Source organism: Suncus etruscus, chromosome 8 (genome assembly GCF_024139225.1).
Source record: "Suncus etruscus isolate mSunEtr1 chromosome 8, mSunEtr1.pri.cur, whole genome shotgun sequence".
NCBI lineage: Eukaryota > Metazoa > Chordata > Mammalia > Eulipotyphla > Soricidae > Suncus > Suncus etruscus.
In genome coordinates, this window is record NC_064855.1 from 107,624,008 (window position 1) to 107,642,235 (window position 18,228).

Consider the following 18,228-nt stretch of genomic DNA (forward strand, 5'->3'; position numbering starts at 1 on the left):
CTACATTCTTTTGACTGATCCTGAAAGCATAGTACTCTATTCTTGAGAAATTTTAGACTGTGCATTCACAAAACAGCACATTAGTAGCCAATATACTACATTGGCAGTTGTTCTGCAGGAGTGCTTCATTTATCATGATTGGAATTTACTTATTCAAATAAACAATAGATATTCTGGTAGAATATCATGAGTAAGTAGTTATCATCGTGTTTGCTTTCCAAAACCTATCTAACATCACAGAAGTAGCATACATAGTGTAGCTTTGTATGCCAAAAAGAACTCACCCTATTGTTATTCTTTCTATAATATATATGTATATATATTATATTGCACACTTGATTTGGTAGTCTCAACCTAGGTAGTCCAGTGAAAAAATAGAAAGCACTTACAATTTCTGGGTTATTTTAAGATGAGTTGATTTTCCTCCTAACGAAGGTTTTTGGCATATACATTTAGCTGTTGCAGGGAAGGTCGCCAAAACCTGTCAAGTGGGAAGTCCAGATGGGCAGTGGTGGTGGTGCAGTGGAGCAGGTCAGCGGGGACTGCGATGACGAAGATGGCTGTGGGGGCTCCGGAAGTGGAGAAGTCAAGAGGACTCTAAAAATCACAGACTGTAAGTTTTTGACTCACACTTCTTTAAAGTCACTTATTTTGAAGCATGAGCGAGACAAATTACTATTGTGAATCTAAAGAAGCAATGGCAGTGAAAATGACAGTGACAGTGAAATCTATTTTCAGTTATTCAGACATGTAATCTTCAGGTATTTCTTCGAAAGAGTGATTTCAAATTTAATGACACTTCAGAAACTATCATGTGAGAAACTATCATGTGATCATCAGTTTCGCAAATTAGAACTGTGTTGAATACTTTTGGGCATGAAAACCTAGTATGGTGGTATATTAAATAAATGTTAGTGAACAATTTTAAAACATGAAGCCAAGTTGGGGAAACCTCAGGAATTAATGTGTAGCATTTTTTGTTAAGTTGGTTTCATATTATTATTACCTTAGTCTAATTGTAACGTTATTACCTAAACATATGGTGATTTGTGTTGAACAACTGCTTGGATTAAGCTTATGAATTTGCACTTCTGAAAATTTTCTGATTCTTTACTTCTTGAGTGTATGGATTTGAAAATCATGCCTGGTTTGACTGGATTATAACAATCACAAAGGTAAGACAACAAAATGATAACAATAAAGTCAACAAATGAATTTCTATTTCTTGTCTTCTTGCACAAACTAGAATATGGGCTGTCCAGCCTTCCTTGTCAGATATATGAAGTATTATTTTTCACATAGGAAAGACAACAAAAGTGATCAACTGAGAGAAAAGTGTGAAAGTTAATGCTCCCAGAGCAGCTGGATTTTTCAACTATTCATTTATTTCAGGTCATACCAAAGGCGATGACTTTTGAGAATAATATTCTGACCTTGCCCAATGTGGAGACTGGTTTGATAGACTCCTTTTAAATCACACAGGGCTGCTTTGGACCTGCTCACGGTGTCCTTTCCTGACTTTGGTGGGGAGAGTTCATTTACTTTTTCTTCTCTTGTAGTGGATTTAGAACACGCCAAATGCTTGAGGCATCAATATACAGTTCCTTCTAGGATCCTGTTTGACAGGCCAAATATATTGGTGAAAGGATTAGAAGCCCAAAGAGAGCAAAATAAAAAACAATGGAAGCAAAGCAGTATGTTTACTGGTTAAACATAGCAATCATTTAAACACCAAACAATGTATCTTGTACACAGAGAAGCAATATAGCAAATGATAGCAAAATTCCTTGATATACTAATAGAACTTTTTAGTGAAAATCAAATAACTTCTACTCTTGTAAGAACATAAAAGGACATGGATTCTTGTTATTGGTATTAATAGCAGCTTTTATTGGGGTGGTTTCTCCAGTTTTCTGTGCTTGGTTGCTTACCTGAATGCAAAAAGTATAGAAAATAGAGTTTTTCTTTGAAAAATGCATTCTAATTGTCAAAATATTCCTCAGTGTATTTAGTAATTATCAGAGATAGATGAGAATAATATTCCATAATCTTTCATTGTGTTATCTCAAAGGAATTTATGTGTACTATCAATCCATTGCCCTTTGAATTACAACATAGTCTTAAGGCATACAAATTAATTTAAAAATATCTTAGAAACTCATTAAGTTTTACTTATAGAATTAGTGTTTTCCCCATATCAAGTTATAAGCACAAAAGCTCTTTATGTATTCATAGATAACTCTTTTTGGCTTGTTTTACAAAAGGAGCAAAGAAAGTGGGGGATATCCAACTAATAATAGTTTTCTCACAAAACCATGCTTGTCAAGGTGGCACGAATGAATTTTTTACTTCAAAACCTTGTTTTCAATTACTGCTGAAATGGACAGGTTTGGTACATGCAACTCTCTAGGAGAATTGGGGAGGGTTACGAGACGGTTTTCAAAAACTTCAGGAAAACATTTAACAAATCCACATCTACTATAAGTGGGATGCCTATTATGTTTTGAAGAGTTTATAGCTGTAGCTGTTCAATATTTTATAAGTGGTTAGGAAACCATTATAGATAGCAGGCTAAACTGAAGAGAGACAGAGCTAGTCATAGAGAGTAGTTCATTTCTATATTTAGGAAGCACTTTTAGAAATATCTAGGTAATTCTCTAGGTTGACAAATTCATTAAGAAAATTGAGACTTTTTATTGTCTTAAGAAGAAAGTATTGTAGTCTAGAAAATTTACATGATATATGTGTTCTAAGAACATAAGTAGAAACATAAGTAGAAAATAGGATGTTTGTCATTTCAAAAGTGTCTGATTAAAGTGTGTTTTGGATATTTGCAAATACTAAGAATGGCTATGTAAGAAATATATTAAAATTGCATTAGGAAGAATTTTTCTGTGTCTGTCTAGGTTAAAAAATTGTTAAGCAAATTGAGACTTTTTATTGCCTTAAAATAATATACTCTAGAAAATTTTCATGAGAGACTATGAGCTAAGAACTTACATAGAATAAAACTATTGTTTCTTGTTATTTAGAAAATACAGCCTAAGAGCTAGAGCTGTGGTGCAGCGGTAGGGTTTGCCTTGCACACGTTTGACCTAGGATGGACCATGGTTCAATCTCTCAAAGTCCCTTATGGTCCTCCAAGACAGGAGCTATTTCTGAGCACATAGTCAGGAGTAACCCCTGAGCATTGTGGCCCAAAAACAAAAAATAAAAAAAGAAAGAAAGAAAGAAAGAAAGAAAATACAGCCTAAGCAGAATAAAGTATATTTGTCATTTCAAAGTGTCTGTATTGTGTTTTAAATATTTCTAAATTTTATAAATAGTACATATATATTGAAATTGCATTTTGTATATTTAATTTTTTTAATACATTGTGCAAAATCCATAGCAGATAAATAATATATTAATGATTATTATTGAATTAATGCTCAGTATTTATTGCTGTTTGTGTTTAACCAGACTGTTCTGTATGCTTTAATAAGCAACATTTCTCAGAATAATTGTGTATTTTACCTGTAGATTGAACTTATATTTATATCAGATAATGAAAGAAGGTTTTATTATTTTTATTTTATTATTTTTATTTTATTTTATTTTTATTTATTTTATTATTTTTAAATTATATTATTTATATCTAAAATACTATTAATTATTACATATATATGATGAAAATCAGCTATCTATACTAGATACATGTTCAAAATGCATTGCTATTTTAAATACTTTAAGTTCCAATAGTATGAAAACATAATTTATATTTTATTGTATTGAATTATTTTCATTTATGTATGTGTGGCCTTTTTACTAGTAACATGGTAACAGTGTAGGACATTTATTCATCCTCATCTTGATTCCTATATCTTTTCAAACGGTGTTTTAATGCAGGTTCTAAACAACCAGGGTAGGGAGTAGGGTTTAGATGGTCTACATTTTAGTCATGCAGATTAAACACACTCTTATTACCATTAAAACTTTTTTAGTTGTTAAACTATATCAGTACTTTCAAATTGTCATGGTCATAGAATTGAAAATCTTACCAGAATACTACATATATTATATATATATGTATGTATGAGAAAAACCTGCATTTGCTGATTTGAACATTTTCCATTGTATTTCTTGCAATTCATATTAGATGCTGTCAACCATTTAGGTTTTAGGACACAGTAGACAAACCATGATAGAATTGATTTTTAATATGTACAAGAGTAATAATCTTAGGTAAAATCAATTTCACCACATTGCTATACATGTCACAATGTCTCTATAGAACTGCGATGATTTGGATATTTGTGAGGGTTCCACATCCAGTAGTGTGCATCTGTTATTCCTGGATCTGCACTCTGGAATCAATCTAGGAAGATTTAGGGACATATGGGATACCAAGGATCAAACCTTGATTGGCTATAAGCAACCAACTCTCATTTACAACCCTAATATGGATCTTAAAGGAAGACTTGTCCCTCATCCTTCTTGATGATTTTTTTATCCATCCAACTAATTTCTTTTTCTATGCTTGTTAGCCATTGTTTTTCTTACCCTCTTTCTGTTTTCTTCTTTTCCATAAGTTCTTCTTATGATCCCAAACTCTAAATATGTGAGACATTTATAAGCAGTGCTGAAGCCTTTTATTATCTCTAGTCTTAACTCTTTGGTGTTTCATGCAATTATTCATTTATTATAAATAAAATTTCTATTATAGTCTATCCCACCTATCTCATTTCTGAAACATTATCATAGGAAGTAGGTTTTAAAAATAAATAATCAAAATTAAACAAGATTAATTGAAAAAGATAAGAATGATAACTTTGAATGCTATTATTAGACTGAGAAAGCACCCTTAGCTCATATCTATAGCTTAAAATAATATATTGTTAAATTCCATAATGGATATCTCACTATAGTACTATCTATCAACTAATGACATTTATCATAATATTAACAGTGGGCTTGGAATACATTCTATATTCATGATAAAATTATTCTGTTGGACATAGCCAGAGGTAATAAGGCCTTACTCCTGGCTCTGTAATCAGGGGTCAACCTTGGTAGAATTGGGAACCATATGGGTGCCAGGGATCAAATTCAGAACTGCCGAATACAACCTCCTGCTGTTCTGTAACTGCAGACCTATGCATAGTTTATTTAAAATGGCACTTAGTTAGCAATGGAAGAATTAAGGGTGTTAGTAATGAGTATTGTAGGACAATTCAAAATGCTTAGATTCCTAAAATTTCTTTCAGGTTCAAATCACATTACTGCAGAATCTCAGCTAGGTATGCAAGTTATAAAAATTTTGGTGGTAATAAATGTCATTTTTTATTTGTTTGGTTTAGGTTTTGGGGCTACACCAGGTGGTGCTCAGGAGTTACTCCTGGCTCTGTGCTAAGAAATCGCTCCTGGCAGGCTCAGGAAAACCTGGGATGCCTGGATTAAACCTGGGTCTGTCCCGGGTTGGCTGCATGCAAGGCAAGAGCCCTTCTGCTGTGCTATCACTCCAGCTCCTAAATGTCATTTATTTAGACATTGGAACCTCTACTTTTGTATTTTCAGGACTTAAAACTGTGCATTTATTTATAGTTTGAAAATTATTTTTATTATATTATTGCATTTTTCTTTCTAATGTGAATCCTATTGAATATATAATAAAACATGCAAGATTGTTTATGTTAGCAACTCCCAAAGATTATATTAAAACACATTGTATTCCTTCTAATTTTATAAACTTCTATTATATTAAGATGTGCTTTATGTGTTTTGAAATAATCCATTAACAAATATCAAACATACTGGATATATACTGAAAATAATTAAATAGCTTATCATGTATTTACTTTATTTGGCTATAACAAATAAGCCATCTATATAAAGTTAATTGGATTCAACTATTATGACAGTGAAAGCAATCTTAATAATGTAGACAATTCATGTTTTACAAGTGCATAATGTTAAAAAATTATATAAAGTAGAACATGATAAAACCATAGAACAATATGCAAAGAGATTCTTCCCTGAAATTTGTCATCTGCTACAATTTTTAATCCTATGTATAAAAATTATGTTAAATATGAATACAATGTATGTCTAAAAATACTATAATATGAAACCATTATAGTGCTATTCCTATAAATTTTTGCCGTGGCATAAAAATAATTGAAAATTATTCTGAATGCTTGCCATTTTGTAAGCAAAATTGGGAAATGGAAACTGAATACCTACTGGATCACCAAAAACAGTCTTTTATTTTGTGTAAAATAAATCCCCATGCTGTATTTACAACCAAAGGTGAGCTAGTCTGAAGCAGAAAATTAATAAACCAAGCCAGTCAGGAGAAAATAATAGAATTTGGCGGCTTCTTGCCTCAAGCTCTCTCTGGGCCCACCCAAACTGACAACTGCCTGTATTTACCAGTTTAAATTCAACAGTGAGGGGAGATTCTAGTGAGAGATAAAGGTACCTATCCAGGGGCCAGAATGGTGGTGCAGTGGCAGGGCATTTATCTTGCATGTGGCTGACCTAGGTAGGAAGGACCTTGGATTGATCCCCTGGCCCAAGCCAGGAGTCAATTCTGAGCGCATAGGCAAAAGTAATCCCTGAGTGTCACTGGGTGTGACAAAAAAAAAAAAAATTGAAGAACCTATCCAGGTGGATTTTTACAAGTCAAAGGGCTTGGTGTAAAGAAAAAGAAATTTGGGAATACCTTTGTTTTGGATAAAACCAAGTTGTAAACAAATAGATACAAAAAAGCCAGGGATGATCTTTGTTATGGGTAAAACAGGGTATAAACTAAGAATTGTGATATGTTTATGCATCAAAATCATGATTTAAACAATACAATTAAAGTAAAATGGTTGTCCTTAAATGCCTACAAAATTATTTTTACTGCATAGATGCAGAGGCAAAATTAAGTCCCTGAGGAAATGAGGACAGACTTATTAATTAAAACATAGAATTATAACACACATTCAGGTCAACTAGCTATTCTGAAAATTTCATAACAGAATCTAAATCACACCAGCAGACATAAAATAAGGAAGACATGGTCTTTTATAAATTTTATGAGAAAAAACTCAGTGTAATTGTGATATATTATCAAACATATTTTCTCAAGGCTTTTTTCAAATTATGTAGATATTAATAAAACAAGAAACAAGTAGATTTGTATTAAAGTTTATTTTAAGTATTGTTGCAAATAAACAGTATTGTTATTGAAACTGTTTTTATATTTCCTTAAAAAATAATTGATAAAATATGTTAGGTTTTCTTTTTTTTTTTTTTTTGGTTTTTGGGCCACACCCAGCGGTGCTCAGGGGTTACTCCTGGCTGTCTGCTCAGAAATAGCTCCTGGCAGGCACGGGGGACCATATGGGACACCGGGATTCGAACCAACCACCTTCGGTCCTGGATCGGCTGCTTGCAAGGCAAACGCTGCTGTGCTATCTCTCCGGGCCCCAGGTTTTCAGATCTTTAGTGATGTGCTTGCTTTAATTGTGTAGAAATAGTTTTTTTTATGTAGTTCTTGAGCAATGAAGTGCTAGGGATTAACAATTAAGATGAAGGTCAATGCCAGAATGATAGCACAGCTGCAGGGCATTCGCCTTGCAAGCAACTTATACCTTGCAAGTGGCCCATACCTTGCAAGCAGCCCATACCTTGCAAGTGGCCTACCTGGGATGGACCTAGGTTCGGTTCCCGGCATCCCTTATGGACCCCAGCCTGCCAAGAGCGATTTTTGAGCCAAAAACCAGGAGTAATCAATAAGTGCCACAGGGTGTGGCCTAAAAACAAACACACAAAAATAAATAAATAAAAAGGACAGAGGATGCAATATTGACCCAGAACTTCTCAAACAACACTTTTATGCATGCCATCTGAGAGATTGATACAATCTTGGAGGCATAAAGTGCAAAATACTTTGTTTTGTTTGTTTGGGAGTCACACCCTGTTATGTCCAGTGCTTACTCTATATGCTCTCTATGGGCATCTATTGTGATTGGCTACATACAGGTAAGCATTTTCCTCGCTGTATTATCTATCCAACTCTTCTGGCCTGCTGTCAGTGTCCCTGTGGCCAATAATAATTAATGGAGGAAAATAAGGAGCAAACATATTTTCTTATTTGTTACAACTCTATTGAGGAAGGAATGTAAAGCAATTCTTTACAGAGCAGCATGAATATATAAAATCATCTATGATCACGTGTCAGTGTTACAAGAAAGTATCCTATGAACCAAGATATCAGAAACTAACAAATATGCCTGTGGTGTGGGCTTATTCAATGTGATTTGGGATGTCTATTTATGATTGATTTTATTCTGAGTTATTTTCTTACATCATCTTTTCTCAGGGTCTGAAGCCTCCAGTTTATTCTTAACTCAAAGACAACTTCTATTTTGAAACATTTCCTCAGTGATCATTTCAGAAATGTTTTGTATTCATCTACTTCTCTGGGAAATCCTAGTGATAACTTGCACAGCCCCTAAGATCTTATTAAATGCCCACAGAGAATTAAGTCAAATCATCTAAATGGGGGAACCAGAAAATATCTTTGAGTGAAGATTGTGAAAGTATACTCTAAAAAGATAAGCATTTAACATCAGTGTTCACATAAAAAGTGCCCTCCAAACTGTGAACTTCTGGTTTAATTTCAGCAGTTGACAACAAGGAGGAAAAGCAGCTTAGAAGAAGCAAAGAAATTTTATAAAAATTAAATTACTGAATCCATACTTGCTCTCTCAAGGCCATATTCCCCCCTGCTTGTCTCTAAGTCTTGCTTGTTCTTCAAATTCTGTTTTCTCTTAAATATGCTTTTATTTTCCTTTTTGCTCCTTCTTCATGTCTTCCTAAGTAAATTTCATTTAATAAAATTTACATTGCTTCATTAATTGAACAAATAACTAAATTGCTAAATTCATTGCTAACATTACAGTAGTGCCCACCTCACCCCACATCCATTAAAGTATAAAAATGTATTGTATAATACCTGTTTAAAGGCTTAGTAAATGCACATATATCTAGCAATAAGAGAAAAGGTTGTCTTAAAAATGGGTAAAGTCACAAATAATACAGGAAGAGAGTACAAGTAAATTACATCAAAACAAACAGGTTGAGGAAAATTATAAAATGTAATTTATTGATGTATTTATCTTTCTTCACTAAGCTCAAATAGTCAAATATCTATCTATCATTGTTTGAGAATGCCATGATCACAAATTAATGAAAAATCATTCATTTGGCCCTTTTAGAGTATTGTCACCAATACCTTAACCTATAAACAATCAAAGTATCAAATCAAAGTATCCGACTTTATTAGTATGCACAAATATTTTATGTATCTCAGCAATGGATAAATATTGAAATTGATTTTAGTTTGCTAATAATGTGAAAAAAAAAGCTCTTTTATACCTTGCTAAATATACCTCCAGATGCATATGTTTAGGCATTTTGGCATTAGGTAGCCAGATGTGCCACAAAGCAAAAGGAATGTAGATAAAGTTTTGTTAGGCTGAAAATATTAAATTGGTTCACCAGTGATTGTGTAATTTATAGATTAGTACTAATAAATAATTGTTCATGTTGCTACCCTTATCTTTGTAAAAACAAAAAAAATACATTAAGGAACCCAAGAGATAGTAAAATGGGTAGGTCCCCATATGCACATAGCCACCCTGAGTTTGATCCCCAATATTCAATACGGCCCTCCAAATCTTCCAAAAGTAATTCATAAGTTTTAGAGCCTGAAATAGTCGCTGAGATTTACTGAGAGCAGCATGAAACAAAAATGCTATCCATCAGTATTTGTGATTTTAAAATATTGTCAAAGGGAGGGTTTCCATATTGCAGCTGCCACTCTAGTGCCATTTCTCTCAACCTCTATCACAGGGTTTGCCATCATTACCCAGCTCAAAATCTTCATCCTATTGCTGGGTATCCATATTGCTTACCATTTTTGTGTATCTCTCCAAATTATGAAAATGAAACAATATTTAGTTTACATTAATTTTTATTAACATAATTTATTGAATATACATTTTCCTGTATAATATACCCATTTTATAACTTCTGATCTATAAATTTTTGGTATTTCTGGCATTTCTGTTTTTTTTTCTCTCACACAAATATGTTTTTAATAGTTGCTCTCAAAATTCTAAATAGGGGGCCAGAGAGATAGCATGGAGTTAGGGCATTTGTCTTGCATGCAGAAGGATGGTGGTTCAAATCCCAGCATCCCATTGTTCCCCCCAAGCTTGTCAGGAGCGATTTCTGAGCATAGAGCCAGGAATAACTCCAGAGCACTGCCGGTGTGACCCAAAAGCCAAAAAAAAAATAAAAGGATTCTAAATAATATTCTTGTTTTTTCCAAAAGTTCATAAATTTGTACTTTTACTTTTAGTATCATCATAAACTTAAATTTTAAAATATGTAATTCTGATTCTTGAAGTAGCTCATATTGTTCCACATTTTGACAAGAGACATGACTTCTATTTGATTACTTTAAGCATTATCCTCACAAACATTATTAGCCTTGTGACATCCAAGATATTATAGCTCTCTTTTATTCTTTTATTTTTCTTCTGATATTTTTTGATCCACACTGGGCTGTGATAGAGGCTTATTTCTAGCTCAGCACACATAAGTAAGTCCTGGAAGTGCTTAGGGACCATATGTGGTTTTGAGGATCAAACCAGGTCAGCTGCTAGCAAGGCAAGCATCATACTCAATGTAATGTTGTTCTAGCCTATCTTGTACATTTTCCATTATAAATATAAAATCTGCCACTTTTAGATAGCATTTGAGTTGGTTTTAATAAAAATAATATTTAACTGTTGGAGAAAAATTTAATTCTCTAAGATATATAAAATAAAATAATGCAGTCTTTATTTATTCTAATGTATAAATATGAAATCACAAGGAAAACTCTTATGTTCAAGATCCAATACTTACAGAACGTCAAAAGTCTTGGTGATAGACACTCAGCAGTTAAATCTAGATTGTGAATCAAGAAGTTCAAAACATGCTTTTCAAATTACCTGACAAGTCAATAATGTTCCAATTTTAGTTATGTATGTCCACCTACTCTCTTTTTAAGTCAGAGCATTGTAAGCATTCTTAGGTTTCTATGTTTCCTCACATTTTGTAAGTTTCACTATCTTTTCCTATTAAATATTCAGAATATTCTTTCCACTTTTCTCTTAGGCCTTTATTGCCTGTTGTATTAACTATTTTATAGTGTCATATTAATATCTGTTTTCATTTTCATCACATCTGTTTAATGGTAGCATTAAAGTAATATTTTTAAACTGATTCTGTATAAAGATAAAATAACTTATACAACTTTGCTGTCTTTTTATTTGCAGGGGAGGGGTTTGGTCTATGCTTATTGGTGCTAAGGGGTTACTCCAAGCTCTGCTCTCAAAAATTACTCCTGGCAGGCTCTGGGTACCATATGATATTCTGGGGATTGAAAATATGGTCAACTGCTTGCAAGGAAATTACCCTACCTATCTTTCTGGCCCCCACCCTGATATTTTTAGATAAAAAAAATGGTCTTCCAAGAAGACCATTGGTCTACTTTTTCAACATTGAGACATGAAGCATTTGAACACTAGCATTGACTTTTTTTATTTCTAATTATTATTCTCTTATTTTCATTTTTAGGAGGATATTTTTAATTAAATCACCATTAAATACAGAGTTAAAAAGTTGTTAATAGTTGAGTTTCAATCATACAATGCTCTACTACCCATCCCTTCACCAGTGTTCTTCTCACTACCAATTTTCCCAGTTAGCTTCCAATCCCCCATAGCCTGGTCTATGGAAGATGCTTTTCTTTCCTCCTTCTTCTTACTCTTCTTCTTCTCTTCCTCCTCCTCCACTATGGTTTGAATATACTGAAGGGCAGAATACATCATTTTATTACTAATCAGACACTTTAATTTTTTATAATATCCCAGGAGTAACAATTGTTCTATATATCTTAAGGAACATGCTTAAAATAATAGATTGCTATGAGTATTCTGGTCATTCATCTTATAATTTTTTCTTGTAAAAATTCTTCTTTAAATAAAAATACATTGGAACACAGTGATATTGTAACTTTAGTGTTGTAGTTTATTCCCTGTTGTTTAAAGACCTTTTCTGTGTGTCTTCCATTATTCAATCTTTACTTTTTTCTTTTACTTGTTCATTTAAAATATTTTGGAAAATAAGGCATGTGTTCACAGTTTATTAACTAGATGAAAGCTCTTTTTATGACAAAAAGTATTTTTACCATTTCCCAAACTCTTAATTTCTCAAGGGGCATGAGGACTAAAAATTGTGATTCCCACATTAGCTCATTAGATAGCATGTTTTCCATTTACTACCAATGGAAGATAGTAAAAGGTGAGCCAACTAAGAGAAAAGGGGTGATAGTTCCTTCCTCCTTGTAGTTTTTCTTAGGATTAGTTCCAAATCATAATCCCCTGCTACTAGTTACAATTATCACTTAGAATAGCAGCTATGACATAGGTCTTGAAGGAACCATTAACAACTAACTGCCTCAGCTAACAGTTTTATCTCAACAATGCTTTACCAATAAGGTCTGAATATTATTGCAAAATACAATTCACACATTGGAATAATCACAAATACCAATTAAAATAAACTTCCCTTTAAAGTTATCTACTTTTCGATATTCTATTTATGTATATCTTTCGATTCTAAGGAGGTGGAACATCACCCAGAAGTACTGAGATCTCTAATCTTCCTTGCCCCCTTTTTCCTCTAATAAATATCTATATTCAATTTTAAGGTATTTTTTCCTCTAAAATATGTATCGTGTTTTATATAGTTTTTCAAACTAGAACCTAATCTATCTGGTGTTAGTTTATTTATATTTATAATTAGTGTATAATTATTATCTGGAATCTAAGAAGACTTCCTCATAATAACATTTCAACTTTTCAAGAGGTGCTTAAGTTACTGTACAGGATAACATGTTTGCCATATCCTTCCAAATTACAAAGTAAAATGATCATATATATATGAGAAGAAGTAAGGCATTCCAAAGTAGAAACAAAAATGAAAGAACTTTCAGGTGTGAACTACTCAAGACAATCAGCCCTAAAATCACTGAGTTTTGTAATTTGCTTTGTACCTAACCCACCTGAGTTAATGAAGCTCTGATGGTAATAAAACCACCTCTTCAACTTTCTTTTTAAGGAATGAACTTTAGAGACTTCTGAGTTTGTGTCTTCCCAAGGATCAACTGTGCAATATCTAGCAAAGATCAATGAAGGCCAATTAAAGCATAAATAAAAAAGCAGTATCGATAAAAAGCTAGTACCCATCCTTTTTGAATGAAGGTTGTGCAAGACAACTAAAATATTGTAGGAATATATGCATGCATTCATGTATGCTTAGGTATATAGTTAGTGTAAAGGGCAAGGATAAGATACTCAGTGTTATTGGTTCTTTCTAATAAATGTCAACTCTTTTTTCAGCTCAGGTATCTCATCTTTTTAGTCTCAGGAATTTCTAGATTTAAAAAAAAAGAAATTCCTAGATTTAAAATACTCAAATGAATCTTTAAAAATACAATTAACCATGCTTTCCCTATATTTACTTGATATAATTTTATCTACCTATATTTATCTGATATAGATTTTAATAGAATTACAACTCCCAGGGCCCGGAGAGATAGCACAGCGGTGTTTGCCTTGCAAGCAGCCGATCCAGGACCTAAGGTGGTTCAAATCCCGGTGTCCCATATGGTCCCCGTGCCTGCCAGGAGCTATTTCTGAACAGACAGCCAGGAGTAACCCCTGAGCAATGCCGAGTGTGGTCCAAAAAAAAGAAAAAAGAAAAAAAAAAGAATTACAACTCCCAACAACTACCTTTTTTATGTCCCATTTAAAAGAAAAGTTTATGCATCAGTTGTGTTCATATAACAGAGTATAAGATCTTTGAAGCATTAAACAGTACTTTGTTATCTTTAACTATATCCTCTCACTATTTTTTAACAATGAGTATGTAATTTCATTTGAATAATACTGTGCTTTTTTCAAAACAAGCAGCATAGAATTCTACATCAATGAATTAACATTTCAAGGGTGGGACCTAGAAATTTACTTTTAACAAGTGTAATAAATAATAATTATTCATAATAAAACTTGAGTACAACAGCCTCCCAGTACTTACACAATGCCTCTAAACATGAGACGTTTAATAAATGTGTTCTGAACTGCATGAATGAATATGAGTATAATCCACATGTCTGTAACAGCTTAATTAACATTAAAACAGTTTGTCTGATGAACTGAAAATATTGACATTAATTTTAATCAAGAAGATATTATCCGGAAACCAAAATTAATAGGGTACCATGTAAAAGACCATAGTCACACTCATATGGGATAAATGACAACCATTGTTTTTCTAATAGTTTAAGTATCTGTAAATTGTAAAAGTAACTTTAATATTTTCATATAATAGAGACCTGACTTGAAATTTTGAAATATGTATGTGTTATTTGAGTAATTGTTCATAATTCAAAATTAGTTAAAGAAGTGCTAATTGTTAAATTGGAAGATAAAGCATACATTTGAGTAATTTAAAGGAAATCCAATCTAGAGGAATAATTCAAATTATTGAGACAGATCTGTGAGAAAATACATAGGAAAGATAGTTCCCACCAGAATAAAAAAAATTTTGAAAGAACTTGAAACATCATTCTATAGCAAAAAGACATGTATTAATAGGGATATGACTAACAAAGATATCATTATAAGGAGGAAATGCAAAAGAAAAAACAAATGGATAACTGGAAAAATATCTTTGGGAAATGTGTGGAATTATCCAGGAATATAAAGTAAAGTCTATACATTGATATAAAATAATTTGTATTATTTACATAGTATTTCAAGTCAAAATTTAATTTGACCATCTACTTTTCACTCTAGCAAAAACTCTGTACCGTTATAAGAAGGTATTGAGAAACATCTATAAGATATATGCAGCAGTAATCCAAGAATGATATCTTGATTATTTAAATTACATTTTTTATCATCTTTTAACTTCGAGTGAAGCCATTCACTCCATTACCTGTTAACCTTTCACTTTCAGTAGTCACATTTCTTAATAATTCTTTTTTTGTTTTATTTGTTTTTGGGGCCACACCCGTTTCATGCTCAGGGGTTACTCCTGGCTAAGCACTCAGAAATTGCCCCTGGCTTGGGGGGACCATATGGGACGCCAGGGGATCGAACCGTGGTCTTTCCTTGGCTAGCGCTTACAAGGCAGACACCTTACCTCTAGCACCACCTCACCGCCCCCCCCCTCCGATATTTCTTAAAGTAGCTGGAGTCTTAGGTTTCTGCAAAATTTTGCACCTGGGGAGCTGAAGAAATAGTACAGTAGGAGAGTTCATGTCTTCCACATTGCCAATGTGATTTGATCCTCAGCATTTCATATGATAATTTAAGTCCCACCAGAAGTGTTCCATGAGCACAGAGCCAGGAGTAAGCACTAAGCATCATCAGATGTGGCTTAAATATAAAAAGTACATAGATGTTTATATTAACTTTAAATTGCTAAAACTTGGATATAGAAACTATAATACATCTACATGTGTAATATACAGTGGCACCATCCTAAAGGAGCTAGCAAGCTATGGTAAGATACTTAAAAAATTTAAGTGCAGGGGCCAGAGCGATAGCACAGTGGCAGAGCATTTGCCTTGCACACAGCTGATCCAGGACAGACCTCTGTTCAATCCCCGGTGTCCCATATGGTCACTCAAGCCAGGAGTAACCCTGAGCATCACCAGGTGTGGCCCCAAAACCGAAACCAACCAAACAGACAAAAAAATTTAAGTGCATATTAGTGAATAAATTAAACCAATATAAAAGTGATGCATAGTTTAAGTTTCTAATTATATGACATCTGGGTAAGGTCAAACTATAATGAAAATAAAAATATCAGTGTTTAAAGGAAACCTTTTACACTAGCAATCCAAGGGATGGAGGAATGGGTTGCTTGCTGAGAACTATGGTGGAGGGAGGTCAATACTGGTGGTGGGAATGGCCCTAATTCACTGTCACTATGTACCTGAAATACAACTGTGAACGACTTGTAGTTCACTTGGTCTCAATAAAAATTTAAAAAATATATATTGGTGTGTTAAAGAATTTGGGGAAGAGTCAATAGGAAGAATACAGGGAAATTGGGGGACTTTAAATATACTCTATGCTATGATAAAGAATGCATATCATTATAATTGTGAAAACCAAAAAATATATACATACCAAAAGTGAAACTATAACTATAAATTGAGGGTTATAAAAATGTGCTCAGAGGGTAGATACATCTATGTAGCAAACGTACCCCTCTGTTGGGTGATTTTTATGAGATATGTATGTATGTTAATAGGGAGAAGGAACAGATGAGAATCTACATTTTGATCAGTTTTAATGTGAATTTAAAACTCTTCTAAACTCTAGCTTATGAATTTATTAGCTGACAATATTTATTATTAAATCCATATTAAGTTTAAATATTCCACTAATAATACTAACAATAAAAATCAATAGTCACAAAACTGAGTGATTCTCAATTACAAGAACCTAATATGTTGTGTGTCTTTTCCATGTATTACTTTACTGAAACTCAATAACTTTGATGTGATAGGTAATATTGTTATCTCTCTCTGGCACAATATATTGAGTTCTTTGCCCAAGGTCAAATTAGTTCCAATTAGCATGCTGCAGTGCCAAGATTCAAAGCCAGGCAATAGAACTAAAATAATAAAAATAGAGTGTTTCTCAGCACTTTATGCACGGAAATGTGCTATAGTTTTAAATCTTTGAGAAAATATTGTGGAGAGGAGTAAAAAGTGAAATTGATAAAAGAAATTTTGAAATAAATATATTTTTAAAAGCTTAGAGATACTTTAGTATACACAAAGAGGCTAACTTTTTAAAGTAGAGTTCAATTATATACTTCACACACTGAAGATATTTGTTCTATGTTATTTTGAGAAGATTACAAATATGTGGAATTTTAGAATAAAATGATGGGATTTAGAGGAAGTATACTAGATATTATATAAATACCATGAACTCTGGGCTAATCCTGATGTTCCAGGGACTATGAATAATTTTTATATGTCATTCATCTACTGTATCAAATCAAGAGATTGGGAAGCTGTACTCCCAAATCCTATTTTATCTCTCAAATGTGTTTCAGGGAAGACTATATTTTAAAATAATGATCATTGCTTTGAAAATGTCTTTGGTATAATTGACCTTGTTGAAACATTTCTTCTCATTACAAAACCTATCAGATAAAGACCACCAGGGAAGCTATTGTTGTCAAACTAGTTAAATTTATACATTTGCTATATAAAAGGAGATAATACACCGTAGGAAATGTGAAACAACTCATTGCAAAGGGATTGCAATGGACTGTTTATTTATAGATTTGCTTTTGTAATGGACTATCCAGACCTTCCCTCTACTGCAGAATGATTTCAAGAACAAGCCAGATTTATCAATGTTAATCATGAAGGAGAAGTCTAGCAGTTGGGAATTGAAACAATCTTGTTCGTGGGGTAAAAGGAATCAAGTAAAACTTACCAAAAATGATGAAAATACAAGCATTACTTTTGTAGTCTTTTTTGGTTACCTGTTAGACTCATAGTCTATCTGGAACATCCATATATCCCTAGCAATCACACACACACACAAACACACACACAGACACACACACAGACACGCACACACACGCACGCACGCACGCACGCACACACGCACGTACGCACGCACACACATATTCCAGAAGAGTTATATTTTTTGTACAACACTTAGTTTGATCTTTTTGACTGGTATTTATTTATGTAAGAGAAAGTAATATGAATGAGATATGTTTCTTTTCACTAGTTACATATGTGGTTTCTGTTTTACTGATGATATTATAATAGATAATATTATATATATTACATTTTATTGTGGTCGAAGTGAATTACAATTCTCTCACAGTAATATTTGAGGCAAATAGTGACAATAAGTGATGGGGATATATAATATTATATTAAAAAGACAAAAATTATGAAGATTTATTATCAAGTATTAACAGGTATTGTAAACCAGTAAACACACCAACAGGTGTTTTTTTTTTGTTTTTTTTTTGTTTTTTTTGGTTTTTGGGTTGCACCCGGCGGTGATCAGGGGTTACTCCTGGCTGTCT

At 32.9% G+C, this 18,228-nt stretch overlaps 1 protein-coding gene across 1 annotated transcript in view; it reads left to right on the forward strand.

Moving 5' to 3' along the window:
- GPC5 (glypican 5) overlaps window positions 1-18,228 on the forward strand; it is a 1,503,836-nt gene that overhangs the window by 773,799 nt on the left and 711,809 nt on the right. The window contains exon 7 of the mRNA XM_049778704.1: window positions 457-613. Within this exon, the coding sequence (XP_049634661.1) occupies window positions 457-613 (157 nt within the window). The remainder of the gene's footprint in view (window positions 1-456; window positions 614-18,228) is intronic.